The sequence below is a fragment of the Staurois parvus genome, unplaced genomic scaffold, assembly GCF_062004578.1.
Source record: "Staurois parvus isolate SC_StPar_1 unplaced genomic scaffold, SC_StPar_1.0 ptg000018l, whole genome shotgun sequence".
NCBI lineage: Eukaryota > Metazoa > Chordata > Amphibia > Anura > Ranidae > Staurois > Staurois parvus.
Window position 1 is genome coordinate 24,161,101 of NW_028317814.1, and position 19,762 is coordinate 24,180,862.

At 44.8% G+C, this 19,762-nt stretch overlaps 1 protein-coding gene across 2 annotated transcripts in view; it reads left to right on the forward strand.

Annotated features, from left to right (window-relative positions):
- EARS2 (glutamyl-tRNA synthetase 2, mitochondrial) overlaps window positions 1–19,762 on the forward strand; it is a 40,697-nt gene extending 20,935 nt beyond the window's left edge. Inside the window, exons 4-9 of one of the 2 annotated variants that reach the window (XM_089683219.1) lie at window positions 90–562; window positions 6,453–6,561; window positions 11,561–11,699; window positions 14,085–14,215; window positions 17,381–17,516; window positions 19,468–19,762. In XM_089683219.1, coding sequence (XP_089539345.1) covers window positions 90–562; window positions 6,453–6,561; window positions 11,561–11,699; window positions 14,085–14,215; window positions 17,381–17,516; window positions 19,468–19,551 — 1,072 coding nt within the window. In that variant the 3' untranslated portion in view covers window positions 19,552–19,762. The remainder of the gene's footprint in view (window positions 1–89; window positions 563–6,452; window positions 6,562–11,560; window positions 11,700–14,084; window positions 14,216–17,380; window positions 17,517–19,467) is intronic. The other variant, XM_089683227.1, reaches the window with a different exon arrangement.

Consider the following 19,762-nt stretch of genomic DNA (forward strand, 5'->3'; position numbering starts at 1 on the left):
TATGTGAGCCATTGTGAGTTATATGTAAGCCATTTTGGGATTATGAAAAATCCAGTCCTCTAATATTCCAGTGTCTTTTCTCTTGGTAGGTATGACAATCGTTGCAGACACTTGACCTCAGCACAAATACAAGAAAAACTGTCAAAAAAGTTCCCGTTTGTGGTACGGTTCCAGCTGGCCGTAGGACCTCAGCCTTTTAAGGACTTGGTTTTTGGCCGGACTCAGCATGATGTGGCAAGCGCAGAAGGGGATCCAGTGATCCTGAAAGGAGATGGTTTTCCAACCTACCATTTGGCCAATGTCGTAGATGATCACAAAATGGCTGTAAGCCACGTGTTTAGAGGAGAGGAATGGCTGATCTCCACTGCTAAGCATCTACTCCTATACCACGCATTCGGATGGCAGCCTCCGTCGTATGCCCACCTCCCACTCCTTCTCAACAAAGATGGCAGCAAACTGTCCAAACGACAGGGGGACATATTTATCCAGCATTACGCCAAGAGTGGATACCTGCCGGACACCCTGCTTGACATTATATCAAACTGTGGATCAGGATTTCTTGGTAACACTGGAAAGCAAGTGGTGTCCATTTTCGAAGAACATGGGCATAGAACCATGCTTGGCAGAGGGTGAATAACAGAAACTGGTGAAAGTAATATGCAGCGCATATGCAAAGGTTTTTCTTTAAAGCAACTCTGACTCCATTTAAAAACAATCGGCCTGCAATAGAAGAGAGTTACTCACCTGTAGCACCACTGATCTTCATTCTCTTCCAGGAGCTACCACTGCAGAAAATTCTTCTGCATTGGACACATTTCTGGATGTGTCAAATTTCTTCTCCCATGCTGTGTGCTGTGGTACCTCCTGATGGCATATACATCACTACTGTGTAGTGGGCAGTGGAGGCAACCACAGCATGCTGCGGGGATGCAAGCAACCAGCACATCTGGAATTGTCAGATGTAAGGATTCTGCAGTCTTTGCCATAAAGATGGTGAAACAAGGCATCATTAACTGTCATCTTTTGCAGGTTTTTTGCTAACCTTAAAAGTGGTGACAGGGATGCTTTAAAGCTCACCTGTCATCTGGATATTCAAGGCAAAATTACCAATTTCCCTCACACATACCATACACACTCTGATGCCAAGTTTTGCCAACAGCGTGGCCTTCCGTTTGGTCCTCCAGAAAATCCTATGCAAACCCTGTCTTATGAAAGTCAGTATGTCCATACTGATAAAACAGGGATGCAGCGCTAAAATTATACAAGTGAAGATATGTGCAGGCGCCTATAGGCGTAAAGGTGAAATCATGTGAATCGTCCAAATGTGACGTAAATACTGTAAACGCTATCTAATAATAAATATACTATAGTCATGTGACTATGGTGATGAATATGAAGTCCACTGAAGTGATAATCCAATTCCGTGACTTGAGTGCTTACAAAATGGTAATGTGAATGCACTAACCAGAAGCGCAATCTTTTTGCGCATTTGTGTAAATGGTATAACCCATCATGGTCATCTGGATGTGGACAGGACCAAGGCAATCATCTGGCACTCGTCAGCATACAAGTAGATTAGCGTATCCTACGCACACTTTCCAAGGACATCTCCTCACATGTACATGACCAAATGGACAGAGAGCCTCAAGGCATGTAGTGGTATCCACCCTGGAAGGCTGTATCCAACTCGCTTTTTACTTGTCCTTACTTGGAAGAAGGGAACCCTTCAGAGTTGGTAGACGGATCGGAAGTAGTAAGGATGCCGGGTGATTTGAGAGACAGCAGTGAAGAAAAACATCCGTAAGTGATCACCGGTAACAGATCTTCACGCGGGATCTGTGATCGGATTCAATGTGTTGAATCTCTCAGATGGGAGTCACGTGTCGGATGAACACGGGTCATCCGACACGTGACTCCCATCGGAGAGATCCGACACATTGAATCCGATCACAAATCCCGCGTGAAGATCTGTTACCGGTGATCACTTACGGATGTTTTTCTTCACTGCTGTCTCTCAAATCACCCGGCATCCTTACTACTTCCGATCCGTCTACCAACTCTGAAGGGTTCCCTTCTTCCAAGCAAGGACAAGTAAAAAGCGAGTTGGATACAGCCTTCCAGGGTGGATACCACTACATGCCTTGAGGCTCTCTGTCCATTTGGTCATGTACATGTGAGGAGATGTCCTTGGAAAGTGTGCGTAGGATACGCTAATCTACTTGTATGCTGACGAGTGCCAGATGATTGCCTTGGTCCTGTCCACATCCAGATGACCATGATGGGTTATACCATTTACACAAATGCGCAAAAAGATTGCGCTTCTGGTTAGTGCATTCACATTACCATTTTGTAAGCACTCAAGTCACGGAATTGGATTATCACTTCAGTGGACTTCATATTCATCACCATAGTCACATGACTATAGTATATTTATTATTAGATAGCGTTTACAGTATTTACGTCACATTTGGACGATTCACATGATTTCACCTTTACGCCTATAGGCGCCTGCACATATCTTCACTTGTATAATTTTAGCGCTGCATCCCTGTTTTATCAGACTTTTTAGAGGGTAGGAGGTTTACCATGATGCTAGCATCTTTATACCTAGCGCTCGTTTATATCCTATGTTAGTATGTCCATACTGCTAAGTGCATCCTACTTCTGGAGGAATGGTGTCACGGTCAGGGGTCAGACCCAGAGACCAAAAGCTATAGCAGCAGTGAGGCTCCCACCAACCAGCAGGATAGGTATACAAGCAAGTCACTATTGCGGATGATGCGGGCTCACCAGAGGTACAGGGTCTAAGTACTAACTGGTATTTACTGGAGCTCCTGAAGGTGGAGATGGGTTTTTCTACCTGTTAGTACCAGGTTGTGGTCCTCAGGATCGCCCCACCAGGAGGTGAGCAAGCCGGGATCCAGTAGTAGATACAGCAGGTAGGGATCAAACAAGTGTAGTCAGTAAACTAGCCAGAGGTCGGTAACAAGTAGTTGCACATTGGGATCAAGCAAAAGGAACAAGCCAAAGGTCAGTAATGAGTGGTAGCAAACATATGGGCGGCACCAAAAGCGACAAAAGCGAGATATTGGCTGGAGAGAGCACAATAATCTGGCATACAGGAAGTGCAAAGGCATGGTTTTAATAGAAAGTTCATAGGAGGAGCAGGGAGTTCAAGGCAGGATCATTCAAGGAGTTGTCCAGGGAGCTGTCCAGAATTTCAGGTGGCTCAGGAAGAGTTACTGCCAAATACAGCAGAGGTCCGGGGTTCAGATCCAGGCCCTGACAATGGCTTCTTTGGGATAGATAACTAGTCAAGCCATACTGTGTATGAATACACCCAGGTGAGATGGTCGGAATGCAAGTGCATTATTGGTTTTTAAGTCTACTTTAATATTCTGCAACCTTGTTATTTATTTTTTTCTACTTTTGACTGAAATTGGGAAGAATTAGGAGTGTTGGGTTTTTACCGTTCACTGAGGCTCCATTAGAGAGATTTCTTTGCTAACTATGGTTTCACCAGAGAAAGGGAGGCAAGATCTGCAGGAACGGCTCCTTACCCTACTAAAGAAACGCATTTTTAATTTCTGTCTGTGTTTTTATTAGAATAGTAGTAGAGTTACCCTCACTTCCTATCTGGTAAAGGATTGTTAGCCATACAGAAAGTGAGAGTAAATCTTTCTAGGGGAGCCCCAAATAACAGGTTTTGCTCCTTGCCCCAAAACTTATTCTTGCCTGAAGATTAAACTAAAACAGGGATGCAAACAAACTTCATTGTGCTTAAAGCAGAGTTCCAGACTTTTTTTTTTCTCCCTTGAAAGACAATGGTCTCCCTTTTCACAGTCCGTTTTGGCAATACATATTTATATTTTTTTTCCTAAATACCTTTTTATTGATAATTTCTGTCTCCACTTCCAGTCCCGGCTGCCTAGGCGATTACATCATCAGGCATTCCCTAGGGCTTCTAAGATATCGGCGTCATCAATCCCAGCAATCCTGGGAATGCCTAATACCAAAATCTCACGGTATTATGGGACTGGAAGTGACGCGATCGCGGGGATTTTTTCACACTGCACAGGTGTGAGATCACTCCTTCTTCACACTGCGCAGGTGTGAGATCACTCCTCCTTCACACTGCGCAGGTGCAAGATTGCTCCTTCTTCACAATGTGCAGGTGTGAGATCGCTCCTTCTCCACACTGCGCGGGTGTGAGATCACTCCTTCTTCACACTGCGTAGGTGTGAGATTGCTCCTTCTTCACACTGCGTAGGTGTGAGATCGCTCCTTCACACTGCGCAGGTGTGAGATCACTCCTTCTTCACACTGCGTAGGTGTGAGATTGCTCCTTCTTCACACTGCGTAGGTGTGAGATCACTCCTTCTTCACACTGCGTAGGTGTGAGATTGCTCCTTCTTCACACTGCGTAGGTGTGAGATCGCTCCTTCTTCACACTGCGCAGGTGTGAGATCGCTGCTTCTTCACACTGCGCAGGTGTGAGATCGCTGCTTCTTCACACTGCACAGGTGTGAGATCGCTGCTTCTTTACACTGCGCAGGTGTGAGATCGCTGCTTCTTCACACTGCGCAGGTGTTAGATCGCTCCTTCTTCACACTGCGCAGGTAGGAGATCGCTCCTTCTTCACACTGCGTGGGTGCGAGATCGCTCCTTCTTCACACTGTGCAGGTGTGAGATCACTCCTTCTTCACACTGCGCAGGTGCGAGGTCGCTCCTTCACACTGCGTGGGTGCGAGATCGCTCCTTCTTCACACTGCGTGGGTGCGAGATCGCCCTTCTTCACACTGCGCGGGTGCGAGATCGCTCCTTCTTCACACTGTGCAGGTGTGAGATCACTCCTTCTTCACACTGTGCGGGTGTGAGATCGCTCCTTCTTCACACTGCGTGGGTGCAAGATCGCCCTTCTTCACACTTCGCGGGTGCGAGATCGCTCCTTCTTCACACTGCGCGGGTGCGAGATCGCTCCTTCTTCACACTGCGCGGGTGCGAGATCGCTCCTTCTTCACACTGCGCGGGTGCGAGATCGCTCCTTCTTCACACTGCGCGGGTGCGAGATCGCTCCTTCTTCACACTGCGCGGGTGCGAGATCGCTCCTTCTTCACACTGCGCGGGTGAGAGATCGCTCCTTCTTCACACTGCGCGGGTGCGAGATCGCTCCTTCTTTACACTGTGCGGGTGCGAGATCGCTCTTTCACACTGCACAGGAGCGAAAACGGGAAGTGCATGCTGGGTAGCCAGCTGCACAATTTTTTTTTTTTTTATACGGAAAGCAAAGGATTCCAAGTACAGGTGATCTCAGCTTTCATTGCCTAAGCTGCCACTCTCACGTGGGTGCCTTTTAGAAAAAAAATAAGTAAACGGCTGGAACTCCGCTTTAATGGTGCAAGATTGTCATTACAACCTGGAACAATGATGGACCGTATATCTGTTCAAGTTCTCTGCCTCCACTTTGTATAGGTGCAGTGTTTTGAGTCTATAAATCAAAGCGCCACAATGCAGTTTTTAGAGTCCAAAAAGTAGGATTTTATTCCAAACATATATTGAAAGCACAAGCCAGGGCTTGACAAATTTGCTTTGAATCTTGGAACCAGTTTTTTAAATCGGCTGCCCGACACCCGGAACAGCGAAAGAGAGAGAGAGAGGGCGGAGGGGGTTTAGATATCTGAACGGGAAGGGGGGAGAGGATTAGACATTTCATTAGGAAGGATGGTCAGGATACAATACATAAGAATTCAGGGTGCGGGAATTAGGGATGGAAGGGGGAGAACAGGCACATAATAAAAGAGTAAACACACCAACACACTCTATGCACCATTATAGAGCCTCTCTTCCTCAGCCGTCCCGCCCTGCACACTTTCCCACACTCTGATCTCAGATCGAGCAGGAGGTCAGATGGCTCCAGCACAGGGATGGACTGACAACTCATGGGACCCCCGGGCAATAGGGGATCATGGGGCCCCTGTGTCCTTGCCCAAACTCAAAAAAGCCTATGAAAAAGGTACCAGGGGCATCTCATGGGGCCCACTACTGACCCTGGGCCATCGGGCAGCGCCCGAGTTTCCAAATGGTCAGTCCGCCCCTGCTCCAGCAGTCACATCACTGTGATGTCCCTAGCGCTCGGACCTGATTACCTGAGAAAACTGTTCATGATGTATACCGGGGAGGGGATCAAATCTCTAGATCAGTGGGCTGCGTCCCGGTGCCAGACAGCAAATGGCTGCGCACGCATCAGGATGCAATTTCTAGTCGCCATGGCGACCTGGGGCCTGGGATTTGTCAAGCCCTCGCATAAGCCAACACGTTACGGGGGTCACATAACTCCCCCTTCATCCAGGCTTCAACAAAAAAATAAAACATGTCCACTTTGTAAAGGTGACACACACAACCTGAAGCTGGACTTTTGCAGATTTAATTTGTTGTGTTCTCTCTTCATACAGGAAATCAGATGGGCCGCACTCTGCCTGAACTCATAGAGCAATTTGAATTGGAAAGAGTGAGTTCCCATTCGGCATTCATAGACCTTAGCAATCTTCCAGAGTACAACAGGTAAATGTTATTCATGGTAGGGTGTCAGAGAATCACTACAAGTTAATGTGTAACTTTCCAAAAGATTTTAGGCTACATTACCTCTGCCTTTCACATGGTGCAATTACAGTGCAGAGCATTTTAGTCCACACGGGACGGTTCGATAACGCTGGTAACGTTAGCTGTGTAAAGTCACATTAAGAACGTGAGTTTTTCAGCTTCTTTTAGCGTTTTTGCATTAGCGTTTAGCGTCGTTTTTCTGTGTTTGCGGTTTTTACCGATAAAAAATTTTTTTTGGGGGGGGGGGGGTAAAAAAAACGCAGGTTTGCGGCATTTTGCGCGTTTTTCAGCATTTACAGCTAAAAAACTCCCCTAGAAACCCACTAATCCTGTTTTTTTTCCAGCCAAAAAATGTCTCTGCCAAAAAACGTTGATTCAAGTCTGTGTGCATGGACACATAGGATAACATGCTGGGGGGGTTACTGGCTGTAGAAAAAAACGTCAAAAGCCAAAAACAGCCGCTGTAAAAACGTCCCGTGTGTATGAGGACACATTTCACAGGCATCACTATGGAAATCACTTTTCCCTGGGATCCACATCAAATATGCACCAAGCAGGATTTGTTTTAAGTGAATTGCTGTAAAATGTAGAGGCTTGAATGCAAGAACAAGAATGTAATATATTGCATTTTAAGGGCTCATGTACACTGCAGCTGATAAACTCACGTTTAGGAACTGTTCAGTGGTTTTTTCAGCAGCCCCTGAACTCTCCCTAATGTTTTCCTATGTGTCCATGTACACATCTTCGTTTACAGTCGTTTTTTTGAACGCAGAATTTTATTTTTCAGCATTATCAGCATTTCAAATGCATATCGCGTTTATAAGCGTTTGCAAAACTCTTCCATTTCCCGATGCTGTCCAGAGCCTTTTTTCATCATGAAAAATGCATGGAAAGCATTTTCAAGGTACTCAGATGGACAAAACACTGAACACAGGATGTTCCTACCAAGCTTGTCACACATTGGAATGACCAATTCACACCTCAGACCTCTCCCACCCTTGGAAACAAAAGATATGTTAATGATCATTCACACCTCAAATTCCTCATGAAGACCCCCTGCCAGGTGGCCTTAATGACTCCCTCCACCAGACACCTTCCCACCCTTGGAAACAAAAGAAATGTTAATGAGCAACTCACACCTAAGCTAATCTCAACACATACTTCTGTCTCTGCTTCTAAACTCTGTATTTCTCTGCAACAGTCTGAAATAGTTAATAATTTACCACTTTTCAGTGCATTCTGGACATTTGGGAGGTTCTCCTGTGCTTATCTTTAAAAAACGCTTCTAAACATAAACATGTTATGCAAACGCGGCTAAACAGACGTTTTTAACCTACGTTTTCCAGCAGTCAGTTTCTATCGTTCAGAATTGTCCCGTGTACATGGGGCCTAACAGTTCTTAGATGTGGTAGCTGTATTAGTTTTCCTTGTAAGGTTGTTTTGTTGTTTATTTTCACCTGATGATCCTGCCAGTAGCACACCTCCTGTTCTACGGTGTCAACATTCAATTACTGCACCTATTTAGGAGCAACATTGTCACCCTAGCACAAATCTACAAAACACCCCTCTGCCTCTTTTCTGCACCATATCATAAGAGGTAGGAGTTCTGTAGTCCGCTGAGAACCTTTGGAAACAATGATAACTGAAAGCAATCAGCAGAGAGCATGAGAAGTTAGCTTTCTGGCAGGATCCACAAGTTTTATATTACACTTATCCAACAGGCATAACAACACACTTTCGGTGGTACATTTCACAGACCAAAAGGCAAAATTGTGCCGCACTAAAGGAGCGCTTCTTGAATGTCTCACATTTTCATTCAAATAGGCAGGGACCAAAAGTAGAATGCACAGGGACCCAATGTAGTGAACTCATAGTACGTCTGCGCTCACTTTTTGGAGCCGTATTTCTTTAAGAAATGACAGCACAAAGGTCAGCATAGTGAATACCTCACACAGACCTTTATAAAGATAATTCTTGTCCTCCCTGCTTTGCAGTGCTCTTAAAAACAATCCGGAATTTCTCCTTTCACAGCCCCAAAGACTGACATTGTGGATCAAGGAAACAATGGATGTATATATGTCACGCTACCTTAGAGCAAGACTCCATCCAAAGTTTTCCTTTAGTTTTTGAAGGCTTGAGCAAAGTTTAATTTCCCCTGGATGTTTCTACTACATCACAAGATGTTGGAAGTGGATGAAGCTATAACACTGCGACACGTGAGATGCTGGATATGGAATGATATTAGGATTTTTAAACTACCTGGGATCAGTGTGAGTGGCAACACTGGACCTAGGCTAATGTCACAGTTGTTACAGGCCCTTGTAATATGTGTTTAGTTCAGCCTTTCTGAACCAGGGTGCCTTGAGGTTTCTTCAGGGGTGCCTTGGCAAAATGTCTAAATTGCCCAAAACTTGTATACAAGCCAGCGGGTGGAAGAAGCCTTTTAGTTACACAAAGCCACAGGTGGTGCATTGTGCACCATTACAACCTTCTAGCCGCCAGCGTCCTTTCAGCCAACAGTATCAGTTGATAAGGAGGATGTCAGCTGCCTGCACAGCATCCTAGTTTGCCCCTCCCCTGCCCCTCTCCATCAGTGCTGGGGTCACATTAGCTCAGTGATGGATAAAAAAAGGGTGCCTGGGGACTGTCCATAATTTTAAAGGGTGCCTCGGGGCTGTCCATAATTTTAAAGGGTGCCTCGGGACTGTCCATAATTTTAAAGGGTGCCTCGGGACTGTCCATAATTTTAAAGGGTGCCTCAAGACTGTCCATAATTTTAAAGGGTGCCTCGGGACTGTCCATAATTTTGAAGGATGCCTCAGGACTGTCCATAATTTTAATGGGTGCCTCGGGACTGTCCATAATTTTAAAGGGTGCCTCGGGACTGTCCATAATTTTAAAGGGTGCCTCGGGACTGTCCATAATTTTAAAGGGTGCCTCGGGACTGTCCATAATTTTAAAGGGTGCCTCGGGACTGTCCATAATTTTAAAGGGTGCCTCAAGACTGTCCATAATTTTAAAGGGTGCCTCGGGACTGTCCATAATTTTAAAGGGTGCCTCGGGGCTGTCCATAATTTTAAGGGGTGCCTCAAAACTGTCCATAATTTTATTGGGTGCCTCAAGACTGTCCATAATTTTAAAGGGTGCCTCGGGACTGTCCATAATTGTAAAGGGTGCCTCAAAACTGTCCATAATTTTATTGGGTGCCTCAAGACTGTCCATAATTTTAAAGGGTGCCTCGGGACTGTCCATAATTGTAAAGAGCGCCTCGGGACTGTCCATAATTTTAACTACCTGCCGACCGCAGATAGCCGAATGACGGCTGCACTGCGGCCGGCCAGTTCTGAGTGGACGTCATATGACGTCCTCCCAGAACGCGCTCTCCTGCGCGCCCCAGGGGGCGCGCACCCAGCGATCTCCGTGATCGCTGTGTCCTACGGACACAGCTGATCACGTGATGTGGTAAAAGGCCAATCACAGCGGCCTTTTACCACGTGATCAGCGGTGTCCAATGACACGCTGATCAGAGGGAAATGCAAGTGCCGGTTCTCGGCTGCACTTTCCTCACGCTGTCAGATCGTGAGGAAAGTACTGCCGAGAACCGGCAGTTGTCAGAGCGGGGATCGGCACCGATCATCAGGGCACTGATGATCAGTGCCCTGATGATCGGTGCCCAGCAGTGCCACCCTCAAGTTCCGCCCACCTGTGCCCAGCAGTGCGCCCACTAGCTCCGCCCACCTGTGCCCAGCAGTGCACCCACCTGTGCCCAGCAGTGCACCCACTTGTGCCACTCTGCAGTGTCACACACCTGTGCCCAGAAGTGCCACACACCTGTGCCCAGCAGTGCCACCCACCTGTGCCCACCAGTGCCACCCACCTGTGCCCACCCACCAGTGCCACCCACCAGTGCAGCCCAGCAGTGCTGCCAGTCAGTGCCACCAGTCAGTGCCCAGGGGTTGTGCCAGTCAGTGCCGCCAGTCAGTGCCCAGCAGTGATGCCAGTCAGTGCCGTCTATCAGTACCCATCATCAGTGTCACCTATCAGTGCCGCCTATCAGTGCTGCATATCAGTGCCGCCTATCCGTGCCACCTCATTAGTACTGCCTATCAGTGCCCTTTAGTGCTGCCTATCAGTGCCCATCAGTGCCGCCTATCAGTGCCCATCAGTGTTGCCTCATCAACGCACATCAGTGAAGGAGAAAAAATACCTGTTTGAAAAGTTTTATAATAGAAACAAAGAAACTTTTTTTTTTTTTTCAATTTTTTTGCATTTTTTTTATTTAATGCGCAAAAAGTAAAGTGCCCAGTGGCGATTAAATACCACCAAAAGAAAGCTCTATTTGTGAGAAAAAAATGATCAAAATTTCATATGGGTACAATGTTGCATGACCGCGCAATTGTCAATCAAAGTGCGGCAGCGCTGAAAGCTGAAAATTGGCCTGGTAAATAAGGGGGTATAAGTGCCCGGTAGGCAAGTGGTTAAAGGGTGCCCCAAGACTGTCCATAATTTTAAAGGGTACCTCAGGACTGTCCATAATTCATAATTTTAAAGGGTGCCTCGGGACTGTCCATAATTTTAAAGGGTGCCTCGGGACTGTCCATAATTTTAAAGGGTGCCTCGGGACTGTCCATAATTTTAAAGGGTGCCTCGGGACTGTCCATAATTCATAATTTTAAAGGGTGCCTCGGGACTGTCCATAATTGTAAAGGGTGCCTCGGGACTGTCCATAATTTTAAAGGGTGCCTTGACTGAAAAAAGGTTGAGAAACACTGATTTAGTTGTCTGCAAACCCTAAATTAGAATAGAGCCTGCAGAGCAAAGCCTTTATGGACACTACTTAACGGATAAAGGGTAGGATTTAGTTCGGGGGTCATGTACACTGTATGAACATCATGTCTAATCATAATGACCATTTACAGCAAATCCTTTTTGATGGTTGACCGTTTCATCTTTCTGTTAGGATTCATCTATCCAAGAGGATTGATAACATGGAAAGCCGGGCAGAGCTGATCACACAACTCCAGACTCTACTGCAGGAAAAATACAAAGACGTGACATTTAATAAAGAGTATATTGAGAGGATACTGATGTTGAGGAAGGTGAATTGAATTGTATTTTGCAAACTATGAAGACATTTCAGACCATGCTGATTGCAACTTTTAAAGGTTTTTTTTTATTTAAAGTGAATCAGTGTTCATTTTCAAACTACAATGCCACCAGAAGACATAAAGAGCAGGCACCCAGAAGCTCCTGCATGTACTTCTAGTTCCCCAAGAGGCTCTCAAACATGCATATAGCAACTTTAGTTCCTGAAGTTCCTTTGCGGCTCACTATTGGTCAATTGCTTTGGTGTGCAGCTTCATGGGTCAATGATGAAATGCATTTTCCAGGTGCTGCAGTATGTTACAGTTATTATTATTATTATTATTATAATACAGGATTTATATAGCGCCAACAGTTTGCTCAGCTCTTTACAATATAACGGGAGACAATACAGCAACAATACAGTTTAATACAAGAGGGATAGGAGGGCCTGATCCTTGGAGCTTACAATCTAAGCGATCTTACAGTCTTGTCCTCTGACAGTGGAAGGTCAGTCAGTGTTGCTTAGGGTGTGGTTGCCATCATCCCGATTTTCATACAAAGATAATTTTTTACCTTTACATTTTTGTGGGATTTTTAAGGCAACTGTGAAACATATACAAAGAAGTCACTTGTTAAAAGATCAACATTTTATTTTAACAAAAAATTGTTTTTGTTTTGACACATTGAAGTCCATCAGATAGGCAGTGCATACGTGACCAATATCAGAAGTAATGGTTTATAACAAAGCATTTACTCAGACAGTAGGGGACAAATGACAGATATTGGTCCCTTTGTGGAAGATCAATGGGATGAGACACTTCAGGCAATACCCCAATGCTCCCTTGATGTGACACAAAAGCTTATGCAACTGTAAATAGTATTGAGGGGACACTTTACCCCAGCCAGGTTATATAAAATGGGTGTTTTGAATTTTCCTACCTGTGGTAGATGCTCCAGGGACCATGGGGATCTAATTCACTTATTCTGGCGATGGCCCAAATTACACATCTATTGGGCAGGGGTGGTGCATACCATACCATGTTCCAAATCTCCATTCCCACTGTCCCTAAATCTTGTCTACTGGGCATCTTAGATCAGTGGTTCTCAACCTCCCTAATGCCGCGACCCCTTAATACAGTTCCTTATGTTGTGGTGACCCCCAACCATAAAATTATTTTCATTGCTACTTCATAACTGTAATTTTGCAGTGGGAGGAGTAGTGCCATGTCATTGGTGTCAGTGGAAGGAGTAGTGCCCCATCACTGATGTCAGTGGGATGAATAGTGCCCCATTGTTGGTATCAGTGAGAGGAATAGTGTCCCATCATTGGTATCAGTGGGAGGAATAGTGCCCCATCGTTGGTATCAGTGGGAGGAATAGTGCCCCATCACTGATGTCAATGGGAGGAATAGTGCCCCATCGTTGGTATCAGTGGGAGGAATAGTGCCCCATCACTGATGTCAGTGGGATGAATAGTGCCCCATCACTGGTGTCAGTGGGAGGAATAGTGCCCCATCGTTGGTGTCAGTGGGAGGAATAGTGCCCCATCGTTGGTGTCAGTGGGAGGAATAGTGCCCCATCGTTGGTGTCAGTGGGAGGAATAGTGCCCCATCGTTGGTGTCAGTGGGAGGAATAGTGCCCCATCGTTGGTGTCAGTGGGAGGAATAGTGCCCCATCGTTGGTATTAGTGACACAAATGATGGGGCACTATTCCTCCCACTGACACCAATGATACTTACTTTGCTGACCCCTGCTCCAGCCTGGGCTCGCTCTCTCACTTACCTGTCAGCTGTCTTCCTTCTCTGGCCGCTCTCCTCTTCACTCGCTCCGGCAGCTCCCTCGGTCTTCTTTGATGTACGCGCGCTGCCGCTCGGCTCCTCCTCTCCAAGCTCCACCTCCTCGCCGGTGATTGGCCGCCTGTGTGCCTCTCCTGAGCTACAGTTCCGGTGGCCAATCAGCGGCGAGGAGGCGGAGCTGCTGAGCGATCCCGGAGGTGTGGCCAGGTGACAGGAGCAGCGTATCATCCCGCCCACACATCGCCGGAGACAGCAGCGGTGTCTCGGTTCCTAAGACCATCGGAAATATGTGTTTTCCGATGGTCTTAGGCGACCCCTGGGAAATGGTCGTTCGACCCCCAAAGGGGTCGCGACCCCCAGGTTGAGAACCGCTGTCTTAGATGATTTGCAACTACCGCCTCTTACCAGGGAGGCAGTTGCGAAAGATCTTTTACAGGCTCGGAGAGTTATACTACGGCATTGGAAATCATCTGAGCCCCCCCCCACATATATATATATTCTTTTACAATAATAAGTTTGATGTTATTTTAATTTAAATGTATCGTAACTATTGTATTTTTATGCTTGTATTAAATTAAAAATCCTCTTCTTTTGCCTTTTCAGGGACACCTGTGTTTGCTCACAGATTTCCTGTCTCCAAATTACTCCTATTTGTGGATTCGGCCCTCTGTACACCTCAAAGATCTGCACAGCTTGTCAAGTGAGGCTACTGAGATCGGGAGTCTGGTTGTGGGGTGTGTATATTTCTTAGTCCTGTGGGGTTTCATTATTGAGTGGAACCAATGATCTTTCATGGTTCAAATTGCAACACTAAGGCCTCATACACACTGGACATTTTTAACGCTCCTAGGGGTGGCTGCCTTTTTTTTTTCTGCCTCTTAAGGCCCCTCTGTTAACCTATGTGTCCATGCACACATAGGCATTTAGAAGCAGAAAGAAAACCCCACTGCCAGCATGTTCAGTAGCAGTGCAGTTTTGGCAGAAAAAAACACTTGACACATGTAAACGTGTCTCAGCGCACGTTAACGCTTAGCACTTGAATGTTAATTCATTTCAGTGGTCAGAATAAATTCCTATTCTGGCTAATGAAATGAATAGCAAGCCCTGCTGCCTTACACGTGCTACACAAGTGTAAAGGGTCAGCTGTTTGCTCTGCCAAAATGCCGCTGCCAGGAGGAAAGGCGTCTAGGAGAGAAAGCAAAACATCCTAAATGGAAACCTCATAGGTTGAGTATAGATATTGTACCTATTGGAGATAGCGTCCCAGTCTATAGAGTGGCTGTTCAGGATTTCATTTGGGAGTAATGTAGAAGCAGCCAGCTTTGTTCATCTTGAATGACATATTTCTTGTGTTATTTTCATATTTGTGTGTATGCACTTGTTCTCCAGCTTGTAAGCATTTTGTGGTTTGACATGTATTCTAAATGATAAAGAGTTAAGAGCATAGGGCCTGTTGCTGGCTTTTTCTGCAAATGTTAGTTGCCTGGCAGTCATGTTAATCTTCTGGTTTGACTAATTTAAGTTACTAATACAAAACAGGTATGCAGCTGAGGACTTCTTACTTCAATTGTTTGACTTTCCCGATCTTCATACTTGTTATAATTCAATGACTTAGAAAGTATTTAAGCCAAAGGATCAGTCTGTAAGCCAGCAATTGGCACATACATCCATAAGGACACTAGCAAAGGAAGCCCCTGTGTTTCTCTTATGAAGGGTTTGCTTTAAAGTGTATTTAACCACCTCCCACCCACCATATAGTAATATGACGGATGCAAGGTGGTTCTCTCATTCTGGGAGGACGTCATATGACGTCCTCCCATTCTACCCGCGCATGCGCGGCTCCCGGAGTGCGGCGATCGGTGGTGCGCTATGTCCCTTGGACACAGCGGATCACCGATCCACGGAAAGAGCCGAAGATGTCGGCTTGGTCATGTGATCAGCTGTGTCCAATCACAGCTGATCACATGTAAACAGGGAAATTCCGGTTATCGGCATTTTTCTCCTCTGGAGCTGCCATGCTGACAGAGGAGAGGAGAGCCGGTAATCGGCATTCCGCGGAGGGGACAGTGTGCCCCGATGATCAGTGTATCCCCAGCAGTGCCACCTGTCAGTGTCAGCTGTCAGTGCTCATCAGTGCCACGTGCCAGTGCCCATCAGTGCCACATATCAGTACCTACCAGTGCACATCATGCCACATATCAGTGCCCATCTGAGCTGCCTTTCAATGTCACCTCAGTTCCACCTATCAATGCCAATCAGTGCCATATTTCAGTGCCACCTATCAGTGTCCATCAGTGCAGCCTATCAGTGCCCATCACTGCAGCCTTATTAGCGCATATCAGTGAAGGAGAAAAATCACTTATTTACAAAATTTTATAACAAAAACTAAGAAAAAACATTTTTTTTTTCAAAATTTTCAGTGGTTTCTGGTTTAAGAAAAAATAAAAAACCCAGAGTTGATTAAATACTATCAAAATAAAGCTCTGTCACAAAAAAGATAAAAATTTCATATGGGTACAGTGTTGCATGACCGCGCAATTGTCATTCAAAATGTGACAGTGCTGAAAGCTGGAAATTGGCCTGGGCAGGAAGGGGGTATAAGTGCCCTGTAGGCGAGGGGTTAAAGGTGAAGCCTTTGTAGACTTGGGCACAGTGGGAGAGGTTGTAACTCCTCTTTTTGTTTGCCTCATCTGGGAGATTGTCTTTGCTTTCTGTCCCAAAGACACAACAGGAAGGGAGTAGAAATCTCTCCTCAGTGAGGGGGAAACCTGTGTTAGATATCAGATATGGTGTCCCAATTAAAATATTTACCTTCTAATCTTGTTGGAATAACCATTGTAATTTATTGGATTGATCATTATTCTCTTTCCCAGTAACAATGGTCGCAAAATCTCCTCAATGGGGACATAGAGAGCAAGTGTTTCCACACTATACTTTAACCACTTCCAGTTCGGACACTTTCACCCCCTTCCAGTCCAGGCCAATTTTCAGCTTACAGCGCTATCACACTTTGAATGACAATTGCGCGGTCATGCAACACTGTACCCATATGAATTTTTTAGCATTTTTTTGAGACAGCTGAAACTTTATTTTGGTGGTATTTATTCACCACTGGGATTTTAATTTTTTTGCTATATAAATGACAAAGTCCAAACATTTTGAAAAAAAGTTTTTTTCTTTTAACATTTTTGCAAATAATCTTTCTTCATAAATCTTGGCCAAAATGTATTCAGCTATATTTTTAGTAAAAAAAATAACCCAAATTAGTTTATAACCAAAAATTATAATTTTTTTTATTTTTCTTTTACATTTTAATTTTTTTAAATTTTTTTTTTTAACATACTGTCACTATAGTGACATTGTACTACTTGCGGGGGTTGATGAAGATTTTTTTTTTCTTTTTTTTACACCCATAAAGGCTGTAAAGCCAATCATTTCTCCTTGTCTCTGTGTGAGCTGTGATTGGTCACAGCTTGTCACATGGTACAAGGCTGTTGTGAATAGCCCTGTACCATGTGACCTCTGTGATCATTCACAGATTTCAAAAGTATTAAGCAATGATGTCAGGAAGTGACATCTTACTTACTACTATTCATGTGATCACTGATTGGCCAATCAGTGATCACATGAATCGGGACCTCACACAGAGGTCCCGTACAGCAATCGGTGTCCCAGGGAGTGTGCACAGGCAGTGAACGCGGGTAACATTTAGAAACGTCAACCCGCTTCGGCAGCGCGCCTGTCTGGGCCAGGCAGGAAGTGGTTAATTACTTTATTCATCTATGAATATAATGAATGTTGCAAGTAATGGCTTTCCGATGTACAGGGTCCTCAGATGTACATGGAGCAGGATCACATACATTAAGGAACGGTCCTAATTTGCACTTTTTTCTTTATAGGATTTTAGAAAAAAGCCACAATGACATGAATGTGGAAACATTAAACAAAGATCTCAAACTCCATCTGCAGCAGCTGAAAGCCACAAAGTACAGTGTATCTATGAAACTTCTACGCAGGATTCTAAGTGGTTTGGAGGTAAGTCTTTCCACTTCCATCTTCCTTTAACCACTTCCCGACCGGCGGTTGCATATAAACGGCCGGACGGTGGCACTGCAGGGTCGGGTGGCCGTTTATAAACGGTATCCCCGCACCCTGCTTGTGCGCGCTCCCTGGGAGCGCGCAGCACCGCGATCCGGTGCCCGCTGTGTCCTCCGGACACAGTGAAACACCGATCGTCGGACGGGACCTCTGTACGAGGTCCCGATCATGTGATCACTGATTGGCCAATCAGTGATCACATGCAAAGTAGTAAGCAAGATGTCACTTGTGACATCATTGCTTACTATGTGTGAAATCTGTGAATGATCACAGAGGTCACATGGTACAAGGCTATTCACAACAGCCTTGTACCATGTGACAAGCTGTGACCAATCACAGCTCACTCAGTACTTCTCAATGACTACAGGAATGCAGACAGAGAGAAAGAGAAATTATTGCTTTTACATCCTATATGGGTGTAAAAGCAATCAGTGTAAAAAAAAAAAAAACTTCATCACCCCCCACAAGTAGTACAGTGTCACTATGGTGACACTGTACTGCTAGGGTGACAGTATGTAAATAAAAAATAATATAAAAATGTAAAAAAAAAAAAGTTTAAAAATTATAATTTTTGGTTATAAACTAATTTGGATTTTTTTTTTACTAAAAAGATAACGGAATACATTTTGGCAAAGATTTATGATGAAATATTATTTATTTGCAAAATTTTATAAAAAAAACACTTTCAAAATTTTTGGACTTTTTCATTTACATAGCAAAAAAAATAAAAATCCCAGCGGTGAATAAATACCACCAAAATAAAGCTTTATCTGTGTCAAAAAAATGGTAAAAATTCATTTGGGTACAGTGTTGCATGACCGCGCAATTGTCATTCAAAGTGTGATAGCTCTGAAAGCTGAAAATTGCCCTGGTCAGGATGGGGGCAAAAGTGTCCGGTCTGGAAGTGGTTAAAGCCTAAGCCTGCTCTTGTTATACCCCTCCCCAATTATTATTAAACACGAAAAATACTTCTGGCTGCAATACTTGCTTCCTCTCCAGTGCTGAAATCCCATTCTGCCACTAACTGTCCTTAGTCTGGAGGGTTGAATGGTGCCCAACATCATTCAGTCCTGAAAGACTGAGGACATACTGTGAGTACAGGGAGCCATAGCCCACCCCTGAGGAGTATCACCACTGTTCATTCTGCATCATTGAGGACCACTCACTTCCTCATCAATACTTCTCTAGACAGAGGACCCTGCATGTCATGTGACTAGCCCGAAAGACCTATATACATGGAGGCTACCATTGTGGACCTCTTTCTAAACATGGTAGCCACCTGTCTGTCTCTGAATTCAAAGTGGTTGTAAACCCTTACATATACCCAGTGAAGTGACTGGCCTCTGGTGATACACAGAGATGCAACAAATCTTCCTACATAAGTTGTACCTGTCTATCTGCAGTCTGCTCTTCCCTACATCTGTTCAAAGTGCTGAGTTTATAAAGCTTGTCTGAGAGTTCCAGAAAAAGAGGGCGGAGAGCTAAAATTATACCCTGCACAGCCCAGTGAGTAGAGCTCTGAGAACTGTTTTTTTTTTATTCTTCTATGGTTTGGTTTCTGTAACTGTGTTACTGGCAGTTAAAATTAATGGCAGTCTCTAGCATCCCTTTTGTAGTCATGTATGTGTGTGCAATAATGGTGACAATTTGGTAGAACCTGAACACAGAAAAGTCATAATGAAGAAGGGAAGGTTGTTAAAATTTTTTAGGGAGCATATACTGTATGCAATACAAAGAGAAAACAAATCTGGCCATAAGTTCCTTGAATTGGGGTGGATGTCTCTTGTATAATTTAGCATCTGGTATAAGACAGGGGAATGTTCATTTGCAGATGGAATACTGAATGTTCATTGCCCAGTGATGAAGGGTTTGTGTTCTCTTTCCTTAGGTTGGTCCCAGTGTAGCAGAGATGATGCTGGCTTTGGGTCCTCAGGAATCTATAGTACGGATACAAAATGCTCTGTCTAGCTGAGGAGAGGATATTTAAATTGCCTGGATCCAAAGTGCCAATATTACATGTCCGCTGTGTTTCTGTGTACATGAGGAGAACAAGGCTAAGTACGGCGTTCTTACAATTGCACTAACACAGCCACCTGTTAGCATGGAGACAAATCTGTTCAATGGAACATATGTGGACCACTTTGTACATACTGTTTTTGTAATTAAATATCTGAAATCCAAAA